The 24,551-nt window shown below is 35.9% G+C and overlaps 1 protein-coding gene across 1 annotated transcript in view; it reads right to left on the reverse strand.

Moving 5' to 3' along the window:
• The window catches only part of LOC142354117 (polycystin-1-like protein 2), a 121,207-nt gene that overhangs the window by 9,937 nt on the left and 86,719 nt on the right, over positions 1 to 24,551 (reverse strand). The window contains exons 17-25 of the mRNA XM_075406386.1: positions 23,777 to 23,950; positions 23,273 to 23,433; positions 22,237 to 22,367; positions 19,110 to 19,236; positions 16,301 to 16,494; positions 15,767 to 15,951; positions 15,049 to 15,196; positions 14,456 to 14,676; positions 9,630 to 9,786 (exon numbers count right to left, since the gene is read on the reverse strand). Of these exons, the coding sequence (XP_075262501.1) occupies positions 9,630 to 9,786; positions 14,456 to 14,676; positions 15,049 to 15,196; positions 15,767 to 15,951; positions 16,301 to 16,494; positions 19,110 to 19,236; positions 22,237 to 22,367; positions 23,273 to 23,433; positions 23,777 to 23,950 (1,498 nt within the window). The remainder of the gene's footprint in view (positions 1 to 9,629; positions 9,787 to 14,455; positions 14,677 to 15,048; positions 15,197 to 15,766; positions 15,952 to 16,300; positions 16,495 to 19,109; positions 19,237 to 22,236; positions 22,368 to 23,272; positions 23,434 to 23,776; positions 23,951 to 24,551) is intronic.

The following is a 24,551-nucleotide window of genomic DNA, read 5'->3' on the forward strand; positions in this document are numbered from 1 at the left end:
CTCATCGTTTGTTGCTGAAAAGCACGGATCGTTTCAAAAAAGGATAGATTATTTGTTTATCGCTAACTCTTTGCACTATATATCATTAAACAAATGTTTCTCACCAAAAATGTAAGCTTAATTTTCGAACTATTTAGAATAAAGAAGAAAAAAGGACGCTCGGTAATGTGCGATCGCACATAAGGTTCCGACCCCGCTCATCCTTAGTTATGGCATATTTATCAACCAAATGAGGAACAGATAGAAAAACCAAAAAAACTGGTAACAATGAGACAAAAGAGAAAAAAACAGTAAAGTCGAAAAATTCGTTTATTTTTTTTTAAAAAAACAAATAATGAAAAACATTAGAAGTCAACTAACATATCCCATAGGTTTAGAATTTCCACTGGTTTTATAGTTGGACATTAAGACCTGTCCTTATTCAATTTTTTTTGTGGTTAAAAAAGAGCAACAAAAAGACGACAAACAAAAATTCAATTGAATCTTGCCAGAAAATGATCTCGAAGCCATAAAACCATATTTTGGCCCTCACAATATGTTTGATGGTGCCTTCTCTGAACTGCTATAATGTGCTATGTGACCTCTCATTAATGGGACTAGGTAACAAATAGACAAAAAAGAAAAAAAAGCAAAAATAATTAATATTTTGTTTCTTTTTTTTCAAACAAAATTAATTCCAAAGTCATGAAAGCCATTAATTACAAAATGAAATAATTAAATAAAATCGTTTATACGTCCAACGGAAGCCCTTGACTCCTGCAATTATCCAGAATATGTCTTACGTCTAGAAAACGAACGTCAAGTATGACAAAAATCAAAAAAGTATTTTTTTTGAAAAACCCGTGTCGAAGCCAGTAAAGTCATAACGATTTCTCTAAGAACACTAAATTTTGTGACACCAAAAGCTTCTGACATTTTCTTTTGACATCAATATCGTCATAAATTACCTGTAATAAACGAGACTAGCTACCAAATAGACAACAAAAAAAACAAAATTGTGAAGTTAAAAAGTGTTTTTTTTTTGTTTTGAAAACAATTGTTTTCAAAGTCATGAAAACCAGCCGCTATCTACTAACATAAAAATAGGCCTGTTTTTGCCTCCATTAAAAGGCAATGAAACTTGTCATTATACAGGAAATTTGATACGACTAAAACGAAATGGTTAAAAAAAACAGGTAGAGACAAAATTAAAAAATTCAGTTAAATTCTTCAAGAAAGTAGTGTCGAAGCCGTTAAAATAATAATTCGTATCTTTAAGGATTATAATAAGTTCAATTGTGTCTTTTTTGGACGCCAATAAAAAATATGTGAATTGTCAACAAGTTGATACTGTGACAAAACTAGAAGACGTGAAAAATTGTGCAAATACCTAAAACTAAAAAATATGAAAGCTAGTAGTATCAGAGTCAAAAAACCATAACTTAAGGCCTTAAACCGTAGCAGACATTAAACTCAAATCAGAAGGATAAAGAAGCATTCTTTCTTTGCTGACACTAAGCTACAAGTTTCAAGAAAAAAAATAGAAGCAAAGGTCAATAAGCCAATTTTTGTTTGAAAATTTAATATTTTTAAATGTCAGATGACCATAGGCTTATCATTTCTAATAGTCAAAACTATATGCATTAATTTGGTGCTGCTTAGGAAGTACTTTTGTTTTTTCTGCGGAGAAAAGCGATCAGAAAAACGTAGTGACGCTGCTATAAACTACCTAGCCTCATCTTTGCTGACACTAAGCTACACGTTTTAAGAAAAAAAAATAGAGGCAAAGGTCAATAAGCCATTTCTTATTTAAAATTTAACATTTATAAATGTCAAATTGACCATAAGTTTATCATTTCTAATAGTCAAAATTATATGCATTAATTTGGTGCTGCTCAGGAAGTACTTTTGTTTTTTCTGCGAAGAAAAACGATCCGAAAAACGTAGTAAAGTTGCTATAAACTACCTAGCCCCATCTTTGCTGACACTAAGCTACAAGAAAAACGATCAGAAAAACGTAGTGACGCTGCTATTAACTACCTAGCTTCACCTTTGCTGACACTAAGCTACAAGTTTCAAGAAAAAAAATAGAGGCAAAGGTCAATAAGCCATTGTTTATTTAAAATTTAATATTTTTAAATGTCAAAATGACCATAAGCTTATCATTTCTAATAGTCAAAATTATATGCATTATTTTGGTGCTGCTTAGGAAGTACTTTTGTTTTTTCTGCGAAGAAAAACGATCAGAAAAACGTAGTGACGTTGCTATAAACTACCTAGCCTCACCTTTGCTGACATTAAGCTACAAGTTTCAAGAAAAAAATAGAGGCAAATGTCAATAAGCCATTTTTTTATTTAAAAATTTAACAATTTTAAATGTCAAAATGACCATAAGCTTATCATTTCTAATAGTCAAAACTATATGCATTATTTTGGTGCTGCTTAGGAAGTACTTTTTGTTTTTTTTTTGCGAAGAAAAACGATCAGAAAAACGTAGTGACGTTGCTATAAACTACCTAGCCTCACCTTTGCTGACATTAAGCTACAAGTTTCAAGAAAAAAATAGAGGCAAATGTCAATAAGCCATTTTTTTATTTAAAAATTTAACAATTTTAAATGTCAAAATGACCATAAGCTTATCATTTCTAATAGTCAAAACTATATGCATTAATTTGGTGCTGCTTAGGAAGTACTTTTGTTTTTTCTGCGGAGAAAAGCGATCAGAAAAACGTAGTGACGCTGCTATAAACTACCTAGCCTCATCTTTGCTGACACTAAGCTACACGTTTTAAGAAAAAAAAATAGAGGCAAAGGTCAATAAGCCATTTCTTATTTAAAATTTAACATTTATAAATGTCAAATTGACCATAAGTTTATCATTTCTAATAGTCAAAATTATATGCATTAATTTGGTGCTGCTCAGGAAGTACTTTTGTTTTTTCTGCGAAGAAAAACGATCCGAAAAACGTAGTAAAGTTGCTATAAACTACCTAGCCCCATCTTTGCTGACACTAAGCTACAAGAAAAACGATCAGAAAAACGTAGTGACGCTGCTATTAACTACCTAGCCTCACCTTTGCTGACACTAAGCTACAAGTTTCAAGAAAAAAAATAGAAGCAAAGGTCAATAAGCCATTGTTTATTTAAAATTTAATATTTTTAAATGTCAAAATGACCATAAGCTTATCATTTCTAATAGTCAAAATTATATGCATTATTTTGGTGCTGCTTAGGAAGTACTTTTGTTTTTTCTGCGAAGAAAAACGATCAGAAAAACGTAGTGACGTTGCTATAAACTACCTAGCCTCACCTTTGCTGACATTAAGCTACAAGTTTCAAGAAAAAAATAGAGGCAAATGTCAATAAGCCATTTTTTTATTTAAAAATTTAACAATTTTAAATGTCAAAATGACCATAAGCTTATCATTTCTAATAGTCAAAACTATATGCATTATTTTGGTGCTGCTTAGGAAGTACTTTTTGTTTTTTTTTTTGCGAAGAAAAACGATCAGAAAAACGTAGTGACGCTGCTATAAACTACCTAGCCTCATCTTTTAGGTGTTTTGTCAAAAACAAGAAACTTCGTAAAAAAATACAGAATTTTATTACAACAGCAAAGATATTTTAATAACAAAATATAGGCCTATTTTTTACTCCATTAAAAGGCAATGAAACTTGTCATTATACAGGAAATTTCATACGACTAAAACGAAAAGGTTAAAAAAACAATTAGAGACAAAATTTAAAAATTCAGTTAAATTCGTCAAGAAAGTAGTGTCGAAGCCGTTAAAATAATAATTCGTATCTTTAAGGATCATAGTAAGTTCAATTGTGTCCTTTTTGGACGCCCATAAAGTGATATGTGAACTGTCAACAAGTTGATAGCGTGACAAAACTAGAAAACGTGAAAAATTTGGCAAATACCTAAAAATAAAAAAAAATATGATAGCTAGTGGTATCAAATTCAAAAAACCATAACATAAGGCCCTAAACCGTAGTAGAAATTAAACTCAAATCAGAACAATAAAGGAGCACACTAAGCTACAAGTTTCAAGAAAAAAAATAGAGGCAAAGATCAATAAGCCATTTTTTTAAAAAAATTTAAAACTTTTAAATGTCAAAATGACCATAGGCTTATCATTGCTAATAGTCAAAACTATATGCAATAATTTGGTGCTGCTTAGGAAGCTAATTGGATTTATCACTACTGAATTTGATTTGAAATGTTCTGCTCCTTTATTAATATAGACCGATTGATTACAATCCGAATTCTTTTTGGATTGTAACGGTCCAAGATTGGTGCAAAACTAGCGCTGTTAATGCTATTTGTCCTTTAGGAACACTTTTTTTCCAACTGTTATAGGTAAAGATAAATTGTCAGTTTAAAAAATGAAAGTAAGTGCTGCGTTTTTGATAATCAACGTTAGCAAAAACGGCAGAGTTTTAATTACAGAGAACTCTCAACGGAAGTAAGAATAGCCTCCTTTTGAGTCTACAAAGACTTTGTTAGCGGTGTTTGGGTGTGTACGTCCGGTAAATTTAGTCAAAGTGGTCTAAAGAATCTTATTTCGTTTTTGATGAAAAATGTTAAATTATGGAAAAATTTAGCCAGAATTTTTGACAAAAAAATTAAATAATAACAGTCGACAGTATTTTGTGTCTTTAAAATTAAAATCAATAATGCTATTCTTCAAAATTTTAACAACTTTTAGCAAAATTGACGAAATTTTAGGCAAAATTTCCGGAAAATGTGAATAAAAACAACGGAATTCACTCTACTTTTCTCAGATGTTTACACCTCCATAACTCCCTGTAAAAATCGAAAATGAAAAAAAAATCTTTTTTAGTTCCATATTCTACGCTGGACGAGCTTTATAATGATAACAGTCTCAGCTCTCTACGATGAATATATCGATCGGCCAAAATTGTCTGAACAAAAAAAACCATTTGAGTATATAGTTCATCCCCCTCAAGAGAGGTTGGAACAATTATTTTAAAATTGTGAAAAGCTTAGAAAAAAGAGAAGTTCAAGAAAATCTTAAACGCCAATATATCTTTTCAAAAACTGAAACTATAGGGCTTGTTCGATTATGGATTCAATTTATCGGGGGCTGTTTTGTAAGTACTTTTGTTTTTTCTGCGAAGAAAAACGATCAGAAAAAGGTAGTGACGCTGCTCTAAACTACCTAGCCCCATCCTTTTCGGCTGGGCATTTCTATGAGGTCTTACAGGGATCATATATGATGTCATACAAATCATAAAATATTTCCACGTACATGCTTGTATGACTTCAAAGATACACGATCCTTGTATGAAATCAAGGAAATCATTTTGGATTCTAGTTTGACTACTACGAAATCATAAGGATTCGATCTCAAAAATTTGTTGCTTAATTTTTGGTAACGAAGATTCAACAATGTGATTACGCGTCAACTTATGCGACCTCAAATTGTCCTAATACGCAATTTATTGTTGCAAAAATTCGAATACCGATATAAACCTAATTGATATATAAAGAAAGATCTTTCGATATATAAGAAGATATAATTTTTATTTGGAAAATAAAAACGAGAAATGGGAAAGAGAAACGGAAACAAAATGAAAACTTCTTCAGTTCAAAGTAATGTATGTAAAACAGTAGATAGTTCTAGTTTTGTTGAAAACAGTGTGTTATCAGACACTTTAAGTGAAGGAAACCAATCGTCTGGATTAACACAGTCAATGAGCAACTTGACAGTTGACGACTCTGACCCGCGTTTTCAAGTTCCTGTTGATAGAGTTCTGTTTTATCCTGATAGAAAAGACAGACAGTTTAAAAGAACTGTGAAAAGCCACAATTTGATGAATGGTTGAGCTCGAAATCCAGATGGGCATACGCTCAATATAGTTCCTTTTTGTCAAACATAAAAAAGATTCCACGTGATATAGCAGCCTGCATTGACGAGATAGTTTTGACTGGCGAAACAGAAACAAGTTTAAGTAGCACAGAGGTCAGTCCTGGTGCATCCAAGATAAATCCTATTGGACTGCCAGACTTGTAAACAGTTTGCAAGAAATAGATTCAAACGCTACGGTACATACCCGTCAAATTTGACTCAGTTGGTCTGACGATCTCACCAAAACTATCGAGGGATGTATCTCACAGCCAAACTGCACAGAAAACTGGAAGAAGCTATTTGCCATTAGTAAATGCATATTATGAGCATCTAATAGGGGTGGAAAGAAACACAAACAAAATCAGGAAAACCTATTGTCAAAACGGTTTGAGCGCTGGAAAGCGGGGGACTACGCCGGACTTTGGTATGAAGCTGCATCGACGAAGCAATCAAGAAAAACCGTTACTGAAACCATAGAAGCACTTGCAGCTTGTGCTAAGGCGCTGTGCCTCCAAGGCCAATTTGGGAGAGCAGCAAAAATTCTGTCATCCGATGGAGTAGCGCCAGATAATATGCAAAAATTCAGAGAAATTCAAACTCTACACCTTCCCGATGAAGAACCTCGGCTGCAATTTCAAAATTACAGCTCTCAAGCTCGTCAGCTTGATGAGCCAACTGTATTTGGCCAAATAGACGCCTTCCCCAATTTTTCAGCTGCTGGACCATCTAAAATGTACCCTGAACATCTTTTGCACGCAGTTAATTGCGCTGCTTCTGATCAATCTAAACAAGCTATTACAAGCATAACAAGGCAAGTGAATTTGGCCAGCAGAGGTCAGATCACTGTGTCAGTGCCACCAGTTTTCTGCAGTGCTTCGTTAACTGCCTTAAAGAAATTAAAGGTGGTGTACGTCCGATAGCTGTGGGCGAGGTCTTGCGACGTTTGGTTGCAAAATGCATAGCCAAAGAAACACAAACAGAGTCGGCCGAACTCTTCTCATTTAAACAACTTGGTGTAGGAGTCAAGGGTGGAGCTGAAAGTATCATACACACGACCAAAATTACATTTGAGGAATTGCAGCCTTCACAGAATGCAGGAATATTACAGATCCATTTTAAAACGCCTTCAATTCCATTAAACGAAGTCAAATTTGAAATGCAGCTGTTACATTAATGCCGAGTCTTGCATCATTTGCCATATAGTGCTACTCACAGCACGATCATCTTTATTATTGTAACAAACCTGTAACGAGTCAATCTGGAGTGCATCAAGGAGATCCCTTGGCTCCTCTGTTGTTCTCCATAACCTTGTGGCCTATAATAGAAGTGATTGAATCAAAAAACCTAATCTTAATCAACATTGTTGGTACATTGACGATGGTATTGTTGCTAGAACAGAACCCAAACTGAATGAGGCTTTAGATATATTGACTGTACCGGGCACATCTTGCGGCCTAGAACTCAGAAGAGACAAATGTGAGGTTTGGTCAAAACGAGCTCTGAACACGATCAATAGCAGAATTAAAAGAAACAGAAGAGAGGGACTTGAAATACTGGGTGCTGCTGATGGATCCTCCCGATTCGTTGCTTCCTCGATACAGAAACGTGTTCAAAAGATCGAAAAATTACTGGAGAAGCTCGAGTACATAAACAACCCACAGTGTTCTCTTGGCATTCTACGTAGTTGCCTGGGTGCACCAAAAATGGTGTTTTCACTGCGCTGCAATACACCATCAGAGGAAGCTATACATATTTTTGAGGAATTTGCCATGCTTCAAAGAACAACCTTGTAGAGTAAACTGGGAACAGTTTTTTCCAATGAATCATGGCATCAAGCATTTTGGCCTATCAATATGACAAGAGTTGGAATCTGACGAGCGTCTGATCAGATAAAAGCAGCCTATATTGGTTCAATATCGCAGTCTGCTACATTTTCAGAGCTTATAACTGGCCAAAGTCCGACAGCAGATCACACTTTTACCAAAATGATTGATGAAATAAATGGTTTGTCAATATCGCAGCTTAATCAAAGCAAAATACAGGAAGTCCTGGACGAAGTTGCTCTCAATAAATTGAATGAAAGAGAAAAAGCCCGTTTATTGTCACCCTCTCTGCCTCAATCATGAGCATGGTTTTCGGCAGCTCCCATACCGGCTCTCGGCTTCCATCTCTTGCCAAACGAGTTTCGTGCAGCTGTGACGTACAGATTTGGCGCTCCCATATATGAATGAGACAGGAAGTGTCCCTATTGTAAAACAAGATCTTTGGATACACTCGGTGATCATGCTGTTGCACATCATGGGCGGGGCGATATGATTTCGCAACACGACTGCCTAAGGGACAAAATTTTTCACCTTGCAGCGCTGCCAACCTGTCACCAGTTTGCGAGCAGAAAAACCTGATACCAGAAACAAATTCTCGACATGGAGATTTGTATTGGCCTTGTTGGTCTGCTGGGCAACCGGCAGCTCTGGATATAATATTACCTCTCCAGTGCAACCCAGTATTATTTCAAATGCGGCGACGAAGTCGGGTTTTTCCCTGAGAGCTGCGGAAGACAGGAAGTTGAAGCAATTTTACCAACAATGTGCCAACATAGGTGTTCAATTTATTCTCATGGCTTTTGAATCATTTGGAGGACTCTCTGAATTGGTAAGAAAGACATTGAAACGAATAGCTCTGCTCACTGACAACAGAAATTTGTAATCATCTGGTTTGTCAGTTGCTTTCAGCAGGCCTGCGCAATCGGTTTCAGTCACACTAAAGCGAGGAAACGCTATAACGTTGATAGCAAGAAGCGCAGAACTGTGAGCCAGCTGCAAGCAAAGAAGCCTCCTTAGTGTTTCATGACTTTCGATTGTGCGGGTTTCAGTATCCCAATTGCAAACCAAATAGTGTGGGTTCCACAATCCTAAATAAAAACCCTATTGTATGGGTTTTACCATTCCAAATGAAAACACGATTGATTAAATTTAATTAATTATGAGTTTTCATTCTTAACTGACCAAAGTGGGGAGAATAGAAACATATATTTCATATCTGGAAAACTGGAATGAACTGTTGAAAATTGATTTGTTGAACTGATGATCTGCTGTTTTATAAACCTAGTCATGGTAACCAAGTTAATTGTTAATTCAAATTACAGGATTCATTGTATGTATATGACTACAGATTCTTTTGTGCCAAAACAGTTCGGACTAAAAAACACACTAAATATTCAAAAAAAGTATTCCCAAAACCATCAAAAATATCTTTTTAAACTAGATTACGTTGTAATACTGTTTTTAGGTTCATGAGGAAGCACATAGTCTATATGGTTAAAAGTTTATTTGAAGTATCATTAGACAGCCGTTTGCATGAATGTCATCACTGTTTTAAGTGTCCTTCATGACCTTGTATGAAGAGATTTTCAAAACTTCTATAGAAACAATTATTATACAATTAAAACGCTCGCACTAATTTTTGTCTGATTCCGGTATGGTTACCAGAAAATCATAAATTTTACCTGCACTTGGCCTTACCTGCACACTGTTCAGGTAAATTTACCTATACATTATTTAGAGTGTATGATAATAGTCTGATAACCACGAAATCAAACAAATCGTATATAGCCTTGTATGGTTAGTAAGAAACGCATAATTACTAAGAATTTTGTTTGATCTGCAACCCAGGTATGTGTTCATGTGCGAATGAGTGGGTTTATGCGCAGTGTTTCGGGTATAGTTTTGGGTTGTGGCTGTAAAACATCTGTATTCAAGCTCATAAGTTAATTACCTTTTTCTACTCGGACTTGTCTCAATCGGGTAGCCCCCAACTTGACAGAAAGACTATCTCCGAAACAGTAAGTGCAGCTGATGCTGTCGTTGTCAAAGAGAGCATCTGCAACCACTTTATTCAAATAGGGCCAGAAGTAGTCTCTACTCCCACTCTTCTGAAATTGATGCAATTACTCAAATCTGAAGAAAGAGAAAGCTAAGCCCATCATGAGGACTACCCAGGTTGAGGTGCCATCCGGAAGTGACCTCTTATCAGACCAAGTCCAACGCACACGGTGTGTTCCCAGACCAAAATATCAGGGTCTGGGATTTGGTTCGAGCGCACAATAGTTTGATCAGAGGTCACTTCGGTCTGGGGATGGTATGACCAGAGGTCACTTCGGTCTGGTGATGGTATGATCAGAGGTCACTTCGGTCTGGTGATGGTATGATCAGAGGTCACTTCGGTCTGGGGATGGTATGACCAGAGGTCACTTCGGTCTGGGGATGGTATGACCAGAGGTCACTTCGGTCTGGTGATGGTATGATCAGAGGTCACTTCAGGCTGGGAATGGTCTGATCAGAGGCGGATTCAAGCGCACATTAGTCTGATCACAGATCATTTCGAGCGAAAATTTTTTCTTTTGAATTTTTTTTACCGAGAGATGTTGGCTCTGTCAAGAGGCAACAAAAAGCAGCATTCTGATCACAGACATATCTAGAGTCGGATGGCTTTGCTCAGAACAAAGGGGTCCAGCTGATAGAAAATGCCACTCCCCTTAAAAGGAAATTTGGTTTTATATGGAAAGGAAATTTTACACGACGTTTTATATGGAAAGCTCTCTAAATTCATCCATTTATGTATGAGTTCGATGTATGTCAATATACAATAAATAATTTTTTTCTCAGCAGTTAAGTTTTATTTTCTTTAGCAATAATACTTTTAGAATGGTCTTTTCTTTAGATGAATTCAATAATGCATACATCAAATTTTATGAAAGAATGTATTATAACAAAGTTCGTGCAGTGAGGTGATTTCGAGAGCACAATAGTCTGATCACGAGTATTTTTTGAGCGCATAATGGTCTGATCAGAAGTGATTTAGAGCGCACAATCGTCTGGAGGATGGTCTGGGTTTGGTCTGGGCCATGGTTGCACAATCGTCTGGTTGCACGTGCTTATGATTGAGTTGCCGAGTTGATGGAATCTTGAACTTGAAAACTGAAAATTCTTATTGAAAAACTTACACACCTTTGCTACAATCTCTTTTTTTGTGGAGTGCAAGTGGAGTGCAGTTTATTTAATTGGGTCTACGGGGGCTTGTCGAAAAGCTCAAAATCAGTTCTCCGGTGAGATCGTACCTATTCTTTGTTCAATTTTCCGGGGTGGTCTAACTGTGAAGGTCAATCTCCCCCACCCCAAGTTTTCTGGGGTGGTTTGCCTGTGAAAACAATCGAAAACCATTCCCCAACGAACAATATTAACTTATGTAGCGAAATATTAGAGGAGAAATCGTTCTCAGATCACAAGTATTTGTTAAATTTCGATTGAACATGCTGAGCATGAAGCCTTGCTTAAAATGAAACGTTTAAATATTGGCAAAGCTAAATGGGACGAATTTACGATCAATTTTAATTTTCCAATGTCTTCCTTTGACTCAATTGATAATATTGTCGACTCGTTTTACCGTAAAATAGAACTAGCGTCTTCCATGGCAATTCCACTCAAAAACTCTAGAAGAAACAATGCGCCTTGTTACATGTCCTCTAACGGTATCCATTTAGAAAATAAACTCAAAACAGCTTTGAAAATTACACAAAGCGCAGAGAATATTTCACGACTTAGAGAAGAGTTATCCACTTCTCTAAATAATGACAAGAAGTATTTCGTTGAAAAAAGCAAAGTCTGGTCAACGAACGATGCATATAAATTAATGAGACAAATAACAAAACAGCCAGCTCTGCCTGAGAAAATGATGTACATGGAAAAGGAAGTTTTTGGGTACAAGAGAATTGCAGAATGTTTTAACAATTGTTTTGCTTCTGTTTTTGTTCAAGACGATTCTGAAGTTGTTATTTCATTTAATCAAAGTCCAGAAATATTTCTTGATGACATTCAATTTAGCAAAGCGGCTCTGAGTGAGGAAATCAAATACATACGTAATGGTGCTAACCCTTTTCATGGAATCAGCCCAAAGTTTTTGAAGTCTGCTTTACCGTACATTTCGAATCAACTTTTGTTTATCTTCAGTTGCTGTTTTAGCAAATGTGAGTTTCCCAGTTTGTAGAAAAAAGTGCATGTACCACCCCATTTCAAAAGCGGTAGCAAATTAGATATCAAGAACTACCGACCGATTGCAATGCTTAGCTCCTTGTTACTGCTATTTGAGCGTATGATGTATAAACAGTTCTCGATCTTTCTGCAACAAAAGCTTTGCGTAGAGCAACATGGTTTTAGGAAAAATCATTCAACCATCACTCAATTACTTCTCTACTGCAACAGGTTGTTTGAGTTACTTGAAGCAAACAAAAAGCCAATGACAGTTTATCTAGACATAGCAAAGGCCTTTGATACCATCAATTAAATTATCATACTTTTAAAATTATGTCGAATGGGATTTGACAGTGCTTTCTTCAGGTTTTTCGCGTCATATTTAACTGATCGACAGCAGAGAGTTGTAATATCTTGCGGAAAATCGGACTTTCGACCAATCACCAGCGGTGGGCCTCAGAGGTCGATTTTTACAGTGTTTCTTTTTTCCGTTTACATAAATGACCTACCCGACATAATTGTCAATGAGTGCTATTTATACGCGGATGATACAAAAATTGTCAGCAATGTAGACAATAGACTACAGCTGGAAAAAGATATTGAAAATGCTATTGTTTGGAGCAAGAAGAATTGGTTATATTTCAATTTCGATAAGTTTAAAAACATGCAATTTTCATTACGTAAAAGTCAAAACAAGCAAATTTTGCGTCTTCCCAGCAATGGAGACATCTCACAGGAAACACACTTCAAAGATTTGGGCATATATTTTTCAGAAAATTTATCTTGGGATCATCACTTAATTTTTGTTCTACCAAAAGCAAATCAGAAGCTTGCTTATCTAAAGAGAATTTCAAGTGAAACAAAATTTTCAGTCAAATGCAACCTAGTCAAAACTTACATAATATCAATCTTGTTTTATGGATCAAATGTTTGGTATGCCAGTAAAACAATCGTTAGGCAAATGGAAAGGCTTCAGAGAAAAAGTCTAATATGGATACAATCAAACAGTCATTTTACTGATAAAGAATACCTTGATTGTCTTCGATCAGTAAATTTACTTCCTATCAGGTATCAATTGGTCTTTTTGGATCTCGTAGTTTTAAACAGAAATTTGACTAGAAAACTTCCACTTGAGGCAGAGGAATTTTGGCAAATATGTAATGGACATCCGAAAACACGATCAAACGACAAAATATTTTTATACTCAAACGAATGTAATCGCCAGCGTTGCCGATCTATTTTTTTCTACCGAGTTACAAACTTCAACAATTCGATGTCACTTGCGCGTGATCTTCCCAACTATAACCGATATTCAAGTCCTCCCAAATTCAAAAGAGAAGTCAAAGAATATCTATTTGATTTAGCTAAGATGAATTTTAATTTCAAATCAAGCCCATATGGATGGACAGTGTTTGAGGGAAATCAAATTCAAGCCCCGTTAGGGACTTACTAAGCTTGGTAAAACCAAGTTTAGTGAAATCCATTATTATTATTATTATTATTATTATTATTATCAATATCATTATTATTATTATTATTATTATTATTATTATTATTATTATTATTATTATTATTATTATTATTATTATTATTATTATTATTATTATTATTATTATTATTATTATTATTATTATTATTATTATTATTATTACTATTATTATTATTATTATTATTATTATTATTATTATTATTATTATTATTATTATTATTATTATTATTATTATTATTGTTATTATTATTATTATTATTATTATTATTATTATTATTATTATTATTAATAATATTATTTTGGTCTGATTAGAGGTTCTTTTCGTCTGGAAAGGTCTGATCAGAGGCATTTTCGAGCGCACTTAGAGCGCACAGAGTGTTTCGAGCGCACTTAAGTCTGATCAGAGGATACTTTGGTCTGAGATGGTCTGATCAGAGGTTACTTTCGTCTGGCACGGTCTGATCAGAGGTCACTTCCGTATGGCATCTCACAATGGTAGATACCCGGGACCCAAAACTGGTATAGGCCATCTGGACTTGAGTCGCAGTAAGGGGAACGTGAGTAACCCGAGCTCATCTGCATCTGCAGAAAACTTTGGTCGCGTTCCGTATTGACTTTCGGTCCTTTCGATCTGGTCCCTACTCGAAACTCGAGCTTTTCTGTCTGGTCCATGCAATTTCCTGAGGTGAAGTCAAGATCAAACAGACCATGTAGTCCAAACAAACTATATGGAGTGTCAAAGCCCCGATTTCCAGCACAAGTTAAGTGAAGCGATAAAATCCTCTGCAATAAAAGCGGATGTTGCATTGATCATTTAACCATGAACAGCAGCTGAACTCTGGCATCCAAAGCTACAATCTATAATTTTTACGCAAGATTTAGCTTCAAATCAACTCATCACTGCTGAAATTTTCGTCTTCAAGTTCATTTGATGCATTTACTTATTCAATAATAGGCAAATGATTACGGTCGTGAGCGATACAATTTTTGCCACGCCACTCGCCTTATTTCAACGTTGATTTTACGATATTTCAGCGGTGAGCAACCTCAACGTGTTTTAAGATATGTGAAAAATAATGTCTAACGTATAAGAGCGAAGAATTGAGACGTTTCTGGATACTCTCGTAGAAACTGTAAGAGTGACTGTTCCTGTTGCCATATGCGACAATGAAGAGAAGTGCTAGGAATACCATGTACTTCACAATGAATGCAATTGCACTCTCGAAGTTCTTCTCCCTCTCTCTCATCTTCCGAGCGAACTCTATCTCTTTCTTTGAGAGGATCTTCTCGTTGTCAGCGTCTCTACCTGAAACAAAATCAAGTAGTAAGATTCAAAAGTTATCGACTTTTCTTGGGGATTTTGTATGAAGTTGTTTTACGCGCGAGCGCGGGGACTTGTTTGTGTTTGTGTGTGTAGTGTATGTGTATGTATTTGTATGTGTGTGTACGTGCGTGCGTAATTCCTGCGTTTTTAGTTTGTGCAAGCAGAAATTGAGAATTTGTTACAGCTGACATCGAATTCTTCCTTGAAGCACATTGTTGACACTAATGAATTTTTTAACTTATTTCAGCTTGCCGATTTTCTTTGACCAATCAGCGCTCAGACTTTGTTTTCATAACAAACTTGCCCTCGATATTATTCCAAAGCAGTAGACGCATCTGTATTACAATAGATTACCTTTCAGTTCGTCTATTTTCTCAGAGTTGTCTTTCAACCCCTCTTCTAGGAAGTCGACATTGTTCTCTTCGTCATTCTCCAAGGCAGCAGACTTTTTACCAGAAGACGTCTTGAATAGAACAACGAAGAACAGAGCCACCAGCAAGGCCTGGCAATAAAAAATATTGACGGCTCGTAAATGAGGTTTTTGATTTGTGCCCCAGACATTTGAGAATTTTTATTGTGTAAGACTTTACAAATTTCTTACAAAATTGTCCTGTAAGTACTTATAAGATTAAGCGTCGCCTGACTGACTTTGTAAGACAATTTATCAGGTCTTACACGATAAAAATTTCGGAATGTCTGGGGTACACGCTGATTATAGTCATCAGCAAAATAATTTTTGTTTTTTTTTTGTTTTCTTACTAACAATCAAAGTTCTAAGTTTGATTTCCTTAGCTGGCAAATCAAGCACGTCAGCGAAACAACTTGCTTTTGAAGTTTTTCCACATATTGGCATATAATATCCTGCTGGCATATAATATCCTAGTTTGAGACCTCAATTGTGGATTTAATGGCGCTGAAATTGTGTGGCATTACCTGCAGCTATGTTAAGGTCTTAATGAAGTAGATCGGGGCTCAAGAGGAACTGCTGTTTAGGCGACTATTTATAATCTAATCTTATCAAAAATTTATGATTCTCCACTGAGAGCATTAAACACAATCTTTTATTGAATACCTGCAGTGGTTGTACAAGTAGAATGTTCTGGAATGTGGAGAGAACCATTCCGATGAGCCATGCATTGCTCTTTGCCTTTCCCCACGTGAGACTGTAAGTGACACATACGAACAGAGCCAGAGCAGTGGCACTGTACGCCAGAAGGAATGCCAGCCATTTGGTACGGGGGTGGAACATGCAGCTCCCTTTAACAGAAAGGGCTGCGACGTTCAAGGTAAAAATTTGTAGGTATACTGAAAGGAAATGAAACCTTTAATGTTGCTGAAATTACTGAAACTTAACAATTGAGCTAAAAGCGCCAACTTCGAAGAAAAAAATCTACTCAAATTCTTCTGCAGATCTATGGAAATGCCGAAGAAAAAGCAAAAGGTATTCAAAAATCAGGTAAAAGTGCTGGCTTAACTATTTAAGTCTAGGTCATTTTTGCAATAGTTTAACTAGCACTTATTTTCTGATGTCATTTTCAATCCAAGCGCTCGACAATTTAGCAAAAAATTATCAAAAAAATAAAGTAAATGAAACGCTAAAAATTACATTTAGTTTTGGGTGATGTCTTCCTGTCTCTCCATTGGTGCCAAGAGGCAGTATTTTTAAACAGGAACACAATTAGGAAGTTGATTGGGAATGTGACGAGACTGGCCTGGATGGAGATGATGATCTCCCCAACTGAAGCTGACACTGGACCAAATGACACTTCCAGGGAAATTCCAGATTGTTCACGCTCGTACCTGCGTACATTGAAATGATTAACCCTAGTAATCTAAAAATGTAAATATTTTTTTTGTAATTACAGTTGTTCAATTGAAATAACCCCAAAATTTCCTATCTCGCACTACCCGGGCCGAGGATTTTTGCCAAAATAATTTTGCGTTGAATACGTTGAATTTAGAGACGAAAATTCAACGCAATCAACGATAAATTATGTAAGAAATTTGCGGTGAATTTTCCGACTTGTCAATGCTAGTCACCGCTGATCTTACATAATTTTGCGTTTCTAAGAGTAGATTTTTCATAGTTTTGCGTTGAAGTTAGCGTAGATGTTAAAAATATTCAACCCGTAGACCTATGCGTATTAGACTTGCACCACTGAACTCCTTCATGCTCTTCGCCTCTTCTACCACTATGCCACAGAACCTTACTTCTCTTAAGAACCCCACTCTTTATAATATATTGGACTGCAACATCACGCTGCCTATAATTTTGGCGTTTATAAGCGTAGATTTTGAGTAATTTTGTGCTTCTAAACGTAGTTCTTACAAATATTCAGTGTCTTTTAGTAGCATTTTGCCAAATTCTGAAATTCCATAGACAATTGTAGTGTTCCATTAAACATAAACTTGAGTTTTAAACGAGTTTTCAACTTGAACTTGAAAAAAATCACCTTTGAGACTCTCAAATCAGTAACCTAACCCTAACCTCCATTCCCCCACGTACCGCACTAACCCCCCCAAACCCATCACCAACCCCTCGCCCTTCCTTGAGTTTTAACCCCCCTCCCCGCGCATCCCCCCTCTCTCTCAATCACATATCTAGTCCCCCCAAAATTATGTAAATTCAACGCCAAATTAAAAGCAAAATTGAGTAAGATCTACGCTAAACTGAACGCAAAATAATATAAGATCCAAATTACATAAATCTAAATTTAACGCAAAATTGTATAAGATTTACGCTAAACTCAACACAAAATTATTTAAGATCTACGCTAATATCACGGCAAAATTGTGTAAGATCAACACTAAATTCAATGCAAAGTTATGTAAGTTTTACGCTTAAAAAGGCAAAAAAAATTATATAAGAGTAGCGGTGGACGCATTGCATTGAGCGTTAATCTTACATAAATTCAACGCATTCACCCCCAATCTTATAATTTTGTGTTTCTTAGCGTTGAACGTTAGCCCGCATATTTTTTTCTGACAAACTGAAATTTTTTGGCCATATTAAATTCGATTACTTGCGGAATACTTAGAGCTTGAAATTTATCCTTAATTCCAGTACTGCTTATAGTTTATCATAAACTTAAAAAAAAGCAATACTTTTGCATTCAATATTATATATTTCCAACAGCCATCCTCCAAATCGAAGGGGTGCTAATTGTAATCAGACCCACTGTGTGAGCACGAGTTTTTAGTTTTTAGTTTTATTAAGTTTTTAATACTAAACGTAGGCAAATCGGTATGTTGAGCTCTGGTTAGACAAAAACGACGATACCCCTGATGTTGTTTTCTTCTGTATTGTCGGTATGTTCAATCTTCAAACGCAATGCATTGTGAGTATTTTGGTTCTTAAACGAAGGAGAAACCATTGGTAGGTTTAGTTTCAAACGTTGGAACGCCGATTTGCTGTTTTCACACAGAAAACATTTGAAAACATCTTAGTAATTTCTAATTATACCAAAACTCCCTTAGTAAACTGATTCTCCGTCGATGTTCAAACTACTTGCAAATTCATTCATACCCGATGATGCGCAACTAGAGAACTTTTCCGAACGTCTCTTTAGATTGATGTCGATAGAGAGGATTTCTAAATAGTTTCTGTTTTCAATCTTGTGGGCTAATTATGTCCATTGACCTGGGTGTTAAAAACTGGTAGAAAAATTGAGATTTATTCTGCAAACAATAAAGATGATAACTATAAGCAAGCGGCAAGCGTGACCAATGAAGAATTCTGGAGGGTTTCTTAGAAGTTTCCACGTTATTACTAATAGATAAGCAGAGAGTTGTCGTCCAATTTTGAAGGATGTACCTATTAAAGCACCTGAAATTAAGAGTGAGAGCAGTAGAAGTTCAATTTTTGTTTTTTTTCTGTGTTTTGGGTACCAAGAAATTTATGCATGTTCCCTGTCTAATTTGAGTGGCCGCATTTTTCAAGAACTTTATATCGATATGTCGTGGTTCTTGAGCATTGATCGCTGCAAAACAAGTATTGCGTTTTGATTAACAAAGGCAATGGCAACGGATTGTTTTTTCGCACTTGAGTTTTTGTGTCTACAAGTGTCTAAGTATCGATCTCTGACAATTTCCACTATTGAGATTGACGCTGCTTTCTTTTCTGTGTCTCAGATTAGACGCGATGAGATCTCGAAGATTATATTTGTGCTATTTCTTGAGTAATGGCTTGTGAGGCACGCAGTCAAGATCTTCCGTCTTGATATCTTTGCATGATATTTCAAGTTTACATGTCATGTCTGGATGTTTTTTGGCATGTGCCATTGCAATTTTTAGTCAAAATTTTCCATATATTAGTGTGTTTCCTATCAATGTGCACCACATTTTGGTCCACTTGGAGGGCTCATTCATTTTACTTTGTTTTTCCATAATTAATTGTGAAATAGTGATATAGTTACCACATGGCGGATGCGACCATAGTCATGGCGAGCCAACTTAGACAGCAGGTGAGTCTCTGAACTCTGGTGAAGGAACTCTGTTGAGGTCTCACTGCCACTGACAGCCACATATGCCCATCTGTGATACCTAAACAAACAAATAAACAAACAAATACTCATGTTTGAACACAAAACTATTTTCAAATCCGTTCTGTTTGTTCAAGGTGCGTATGATTACAAAAGTTCAGCGCATGCCTCTCTTGAAATTCAACGCTTAGTAGAATGAAGCGCTCTAACATCTGGTTTCTTATAGGAAAAGCGATTGTCTTGCAAGATTGAGTCATTGCAAGAAAACACATGCGTCATTTTGCAGGATTTTCTCAGAATCTTATATAAAATTGTGCGCGTTTCCTTGAAATATTGTACTTAGTTTTTGTACAACGCAGTCAACCGGACCTTCAATACTTAGCAAGAAATCAAAATTTGGTTGGAGAAAACGAAAGAATTGAAAATTTAGCTCGCTGGCTGTGTTATCAATAATGCTCTTTAATAAAGCCGAGAAAGTTTGTCTGATTTGTTAGGGGTTCTATTCAGGCGCAGATACTGTGAAAAAGGACCAGTACTGGATTCAAATAAGCATATCTTACTTGCAAGCGCAGTGTGCTACCCATTTACACCAACTGGTCTTAAGCTCTCGAATTTGGGCATCTCTTATAACCCGTTCTCACGTTCTCTCTATATCCTCCAGGCTTTATTTCTCTAGTTAAGTATACGTTGAACAAATAGAGCCTCTTGTCAAGCTATGTCAAGCTCATCTTATGCACAATTTACATTAGGTTGTTCTCTCTCGGCCTTCTATTACTCCCCATTAAAATGCGCATCATCTCTTTCACAGTTTATAACTATCTTGTCTCTCTTTTACGGTTAAGCTCAGAGAGTAGAGTCTGGGTCCACAACCTGTTAGGTGGTCTATTCAGATGCAACTACTGGGAAAAAGGACCAGTACTGGATTCGAATAAACATATCTTACTCGCAAGCGCAGTGTGCTACCCATTTACACCAACTGGTCTTAAGCTCTCGAATTTGGGCATCTCTTATAACCCGTTCTCACGTTCTCTCTATATCCTCCAGGCTTTATTTCTCTAGCTAAGTATACGTTGAACAAATAGAGCCTCTTGTCAAGCTATGTCAAGCTCATCTTATGCACAATTTACATTAGGTTGTTCTCTCTCGGCCTTCTATTACTCCCCATTAAAATGCGCATCATCTCTTTCACAGTTTATAACTATCTTGTCTCTCGTTTACGGTTAAGCTCAGAGAGTAGAGTCTGGGTCCACAACCTGTTAGGTGGTCTATTCAGATGCAACTACTGGGAAAATCGACTAGTACTGGATTCGAACCAGCATCTTTTACTTGCAAGCCTAGTGTGCTGCCCATTTGCACCAAGTGGTATCAAGCTCTCGAACTTGGGCATCTCTTATAACCCGTTCTCACTTTCTTTCTTGTTGATCAAGGCTTCATATTATCTAGTCAAGTATACGTTGAACAAGTAGAACTTCTCGTCATCTCGTCAAGCTGTGTCAAACTTATCTTGAGAACAATTTACATCAGATTGCTCTCTCTCAACCTTCTAACAAGATTAAAATTCGCAATGTTCCCTTAGCCGCAAACTAAGGCAAAAAGTAGAAACTTGTCAGTTTTTTCACAGGCTTTGAGCCATATTTAGTGCAAAATTTGACTGTATAACGAATTTGCGCAGAAATTAAACATATAGAGCATCAACAATAACAAAAGCTGATATTATGATCGACTGCCTTTATAAACTGATCGACGGTTCCTGCCCTGAGGCTTTGAATGAGTTAGGGAAGAAACAGCTAATTCTTTTCATAGTCTAAATTGTCATCATACACCATCTGGCATCGGATGAATTGCTCACGAACAACATAAGGGGGCAATTTATTTCGGATTAAATATAGCCTAGAAATCAATAGCAGCAAAACATCCCTCTCACAGAGCTTCGATCGCGCACCTTGCAGGGTGGCCGTCTAGCAATTTGATAATTAAGCATAACTATTTCCATAAAACTTTTATTACATGCAACAATCACTCTAAATTTACCAAAAAACGTTATATTGGAAAGACAGAAAGTGAAACCAAGCAAAACTAAGAAATCAAGCCCGAAAAAATCACTTGAAGGTGATTAATTTTCTCGAACAAAAGCGCAAAAACTGTCAAGCAAAGTTTGACCTAAAATGACACGGGTTTCAATTTAATGCTTAAATCTTCGTTCAAAAGTAAATAAAAAGTGCTCCGTAGTTTTGCTTCCAAAAATTTTGTTTTGAAAGTTTGTTTTAGAAATAAAGGAGCTCTTTGTGGTAGATAGGGAAGAACAAATATGCAATGATATTCCTATTCATTTCTCATTTCATCTTTTCTTTTTATAATTAGCAAACAATTAGTTCAACCAGTGATACATATATACATATATATATATATATATATATATATATATATATATATATATATGTATATATATATATATATATATATATATATATATATATATATTCAATTATCTTTTTAGAAAATCTAGTGAAACGGAAAATCTATAAGGAGGGTTGCATTCACTTATTTTTGTTGCTATTTTTTTCAGCCGTGATAAAGTCTAATGGTTTTTACGTACTATTGTCGTGTACTGACTGGCTCTTTTACGGGTATTGGATTTAAGTAAATTTTTCGAAGCTGCTTTTATTTACCTCTCAAATGCCTTGACATAAGCAAGGTTCTCATTTCTCTTATGTGGTAACAAACATTCACAGTCGGCAAAAATTATCGCGGAAGCCAAATCCTTTCCGAAATCCTGTCCAATATAACGTTTGTTATATCGGCTCTGACTGTAATTATTGTATTACTTTGTTTAGTACTAAAACAGTTAAGGCAAAATGGTTTTTTAAAAGTTTGCTTTTTTGCTTTATCTCAAATTTTGATCGATGTGAGTTTTTTTTAAATTCTGTTGTCGTAAAACTTATGTATTTTCAAAACACTACATGCCATAACTGGAATTGTTTTCATGGTCAGTGAACAAAATCTGTTTGTAAAAACAACATAGACCATCCGATATCCATTCAATAGGACAAAGTGGCACTACCTTCACTTGCTTTTGCCTCGAATACAGTCTTTGGGTTGACCAGCTCGTCATCACTGGCAGGTGTGAGAACTCTCTCCAATTTGCCATCTCCCTCGTCTATTGCGAGCCACTTGTTGCATAGGAAGTTGTACCTATAAATCAAAGCAAGAACAGATTTGGGTAAACACAAGTCAATTTCTATCGCGTCCATCATTAAAATCATTGGAGCTCTCAGTGGAAAATTGTGTAGACTCTACATTTATAACAGTGAAACAGGCTCAAATATTTGGTAATCTTTGGTTATTTATTTCATAGAACAAAACCATTGAACGTTTACCACTGTTCTCAGCAGATTGGTTGACCTTTTCATATTTAATTGCCTCGATGAGTGGGGACATCAAACTAAAATCAAACTGACGATAGTGCTTGTGCGAGCAACTTAAAAGGGGCTCAATTTGAAAAGATCATCAACCGAAAAACAACAGTATGTATCCAGAAGATTGTCCTCTAGCTATCTTAATGCCTCCAATCACAAGTTTTCGTTCTTACCTGGCCTAAGTGGGGAGAAAAAATGCATATTGTAATAGAGGCCTACTTCTTGTTGTGAAGAAAAGAGACGGACTGCTGATATTAGATTAAACAAACTGCTAATATGTTGTGTTGATGACTAAAATCATGATAGCCAAGTTAATTTTCAATTGATTTTTTTTTATATTTTATGCAAATATCAATAAACTTTTCAGATCATAAATGATGATTTTATTTAATATCACTTGGATTTCGCATAACACATGCTTTGAGTGCTTAAACTAAGCATAAAATCATTTTTCCTATTACAGTGGATTGCAACTGATTGCTCTATTGAAAATTTATTCACTCAATTCTTATTATGCCGAAAGATATTCATAATAATAGAGAAAAAGTTGGACCTGATAATGTGATTCAGGTGCGGGTGGTTTTGCCTGTCTTCCGCTCAGGAAATTATTCTATTTTGTTTATTTTTAACTGCTTCTAATCAAGGTCTTTTTCTGTAGCTGAAAACGAGCAGGATTGTAACCTTCGACCACTTTTCAAGTCCTTAACCACAACTTTGTCCAGAAACCAAGAAGCGCTGGAGCTCTCTCCCGAGTTGTCATGCCAGATTTTTAGATAGGTCAGGACTCCTAGATAAGAGTCTGTCTCCAGTAAGAACCGATCCACATTCGCACGCTGAAGAATCTAAAATAATAGCATGGCAATTGTTTCATATGGTTATCAAGATTGTCGTGAGGCACCTTCAAAAGAAAAACGTCAAGTCAAGTTTTTTTGCTGAAAACAATTTGATCAAAGAACTTGAAACATTAACAAGTCTATAGGGGTTGAAAATTCAGGGAAATGAAAAATCACAGACGATTACCACAAGTTTTGGTAAAAGAATGATTACGACAATAATTGAATGATTGCTCAGTATTAATTTCTTTAACTAGTTGCAACTGCTTAAACTCTTATAACTACTTATATAATATTAATTAATAACAACTTAAAAATTGAATTTCATTCTCCAAAGAAAGGTCGACTTTACGTTTCTGTCACCGTCATCCAGTTCTCTGGCAGTTGTTGATGCGGCTTCTCCCCCCAGTACAAAATAGACTCTGGAGTAAGTGCCAGCTGACCTCCTCAGTCCAGTGTGCACTGTGATCTCGTACTTGAATCCACGCACTATGTACTCATTCCCAACTAAGGGAAGCTGTTCCCACTTCATAAACAGAGTTACAAATTTAAGATTCAGATATGGTGACTAGCTATCAATTAATTTACAAGTTTTTATATGTTTTTTGTCAAAGATCGGATGAAGAATAACAGTATTATTGGACTGGTAACTTCAGAAACCTGATCCATTATCACATTACATAAACTTGTGAAACTTGAACCAACGCAGCCTGCTAGGACCAACTTGAGTTGCGCACGGGGGATTTAATGCAACTCAGCAACAAAGTCCGCTTTCGGTAACGTACGGTTTCGATGCTCTTAATCAGAGCTGTTTCCAGTGTGGAGACACTGAACAGAATTAACTTGCTCTGTAACCATGCTGCGCGACCCATGGTCGTCTGACAACAGTAGATTATTCGATCTTAATTGTAAAATAGAGTACTCATTATCATCACCTAACTCTTTGGTGATGAAAAACCGACCTTAATCAAGTTTAAGCACAAAGTATTTATAAATAAAAGTATTTAGAAATGTTTGTCACACTGTGCCTTTATTGCATATTGTTTCTTATTTTCACAAACATTTGAGGGCCCAAGACCAAAGTGATACCTGACCAGACCAATTCTAGATCATTGTACTCTATCGTG

This window comes from Convolutriloba macropyga, chromosome 15 (assembly GCF_964194025.1).
Source record: "Convolutriloba macropyga chromosome 15, txConMacr16.3, whole genome shotgun sequence".
Taxonomy (NCBI): Eukaryota; Metazoa; Xenacoelomorpha; order Acoela; family Convolutidae; genus Convolutriloba; species Convolutriloba macropyga.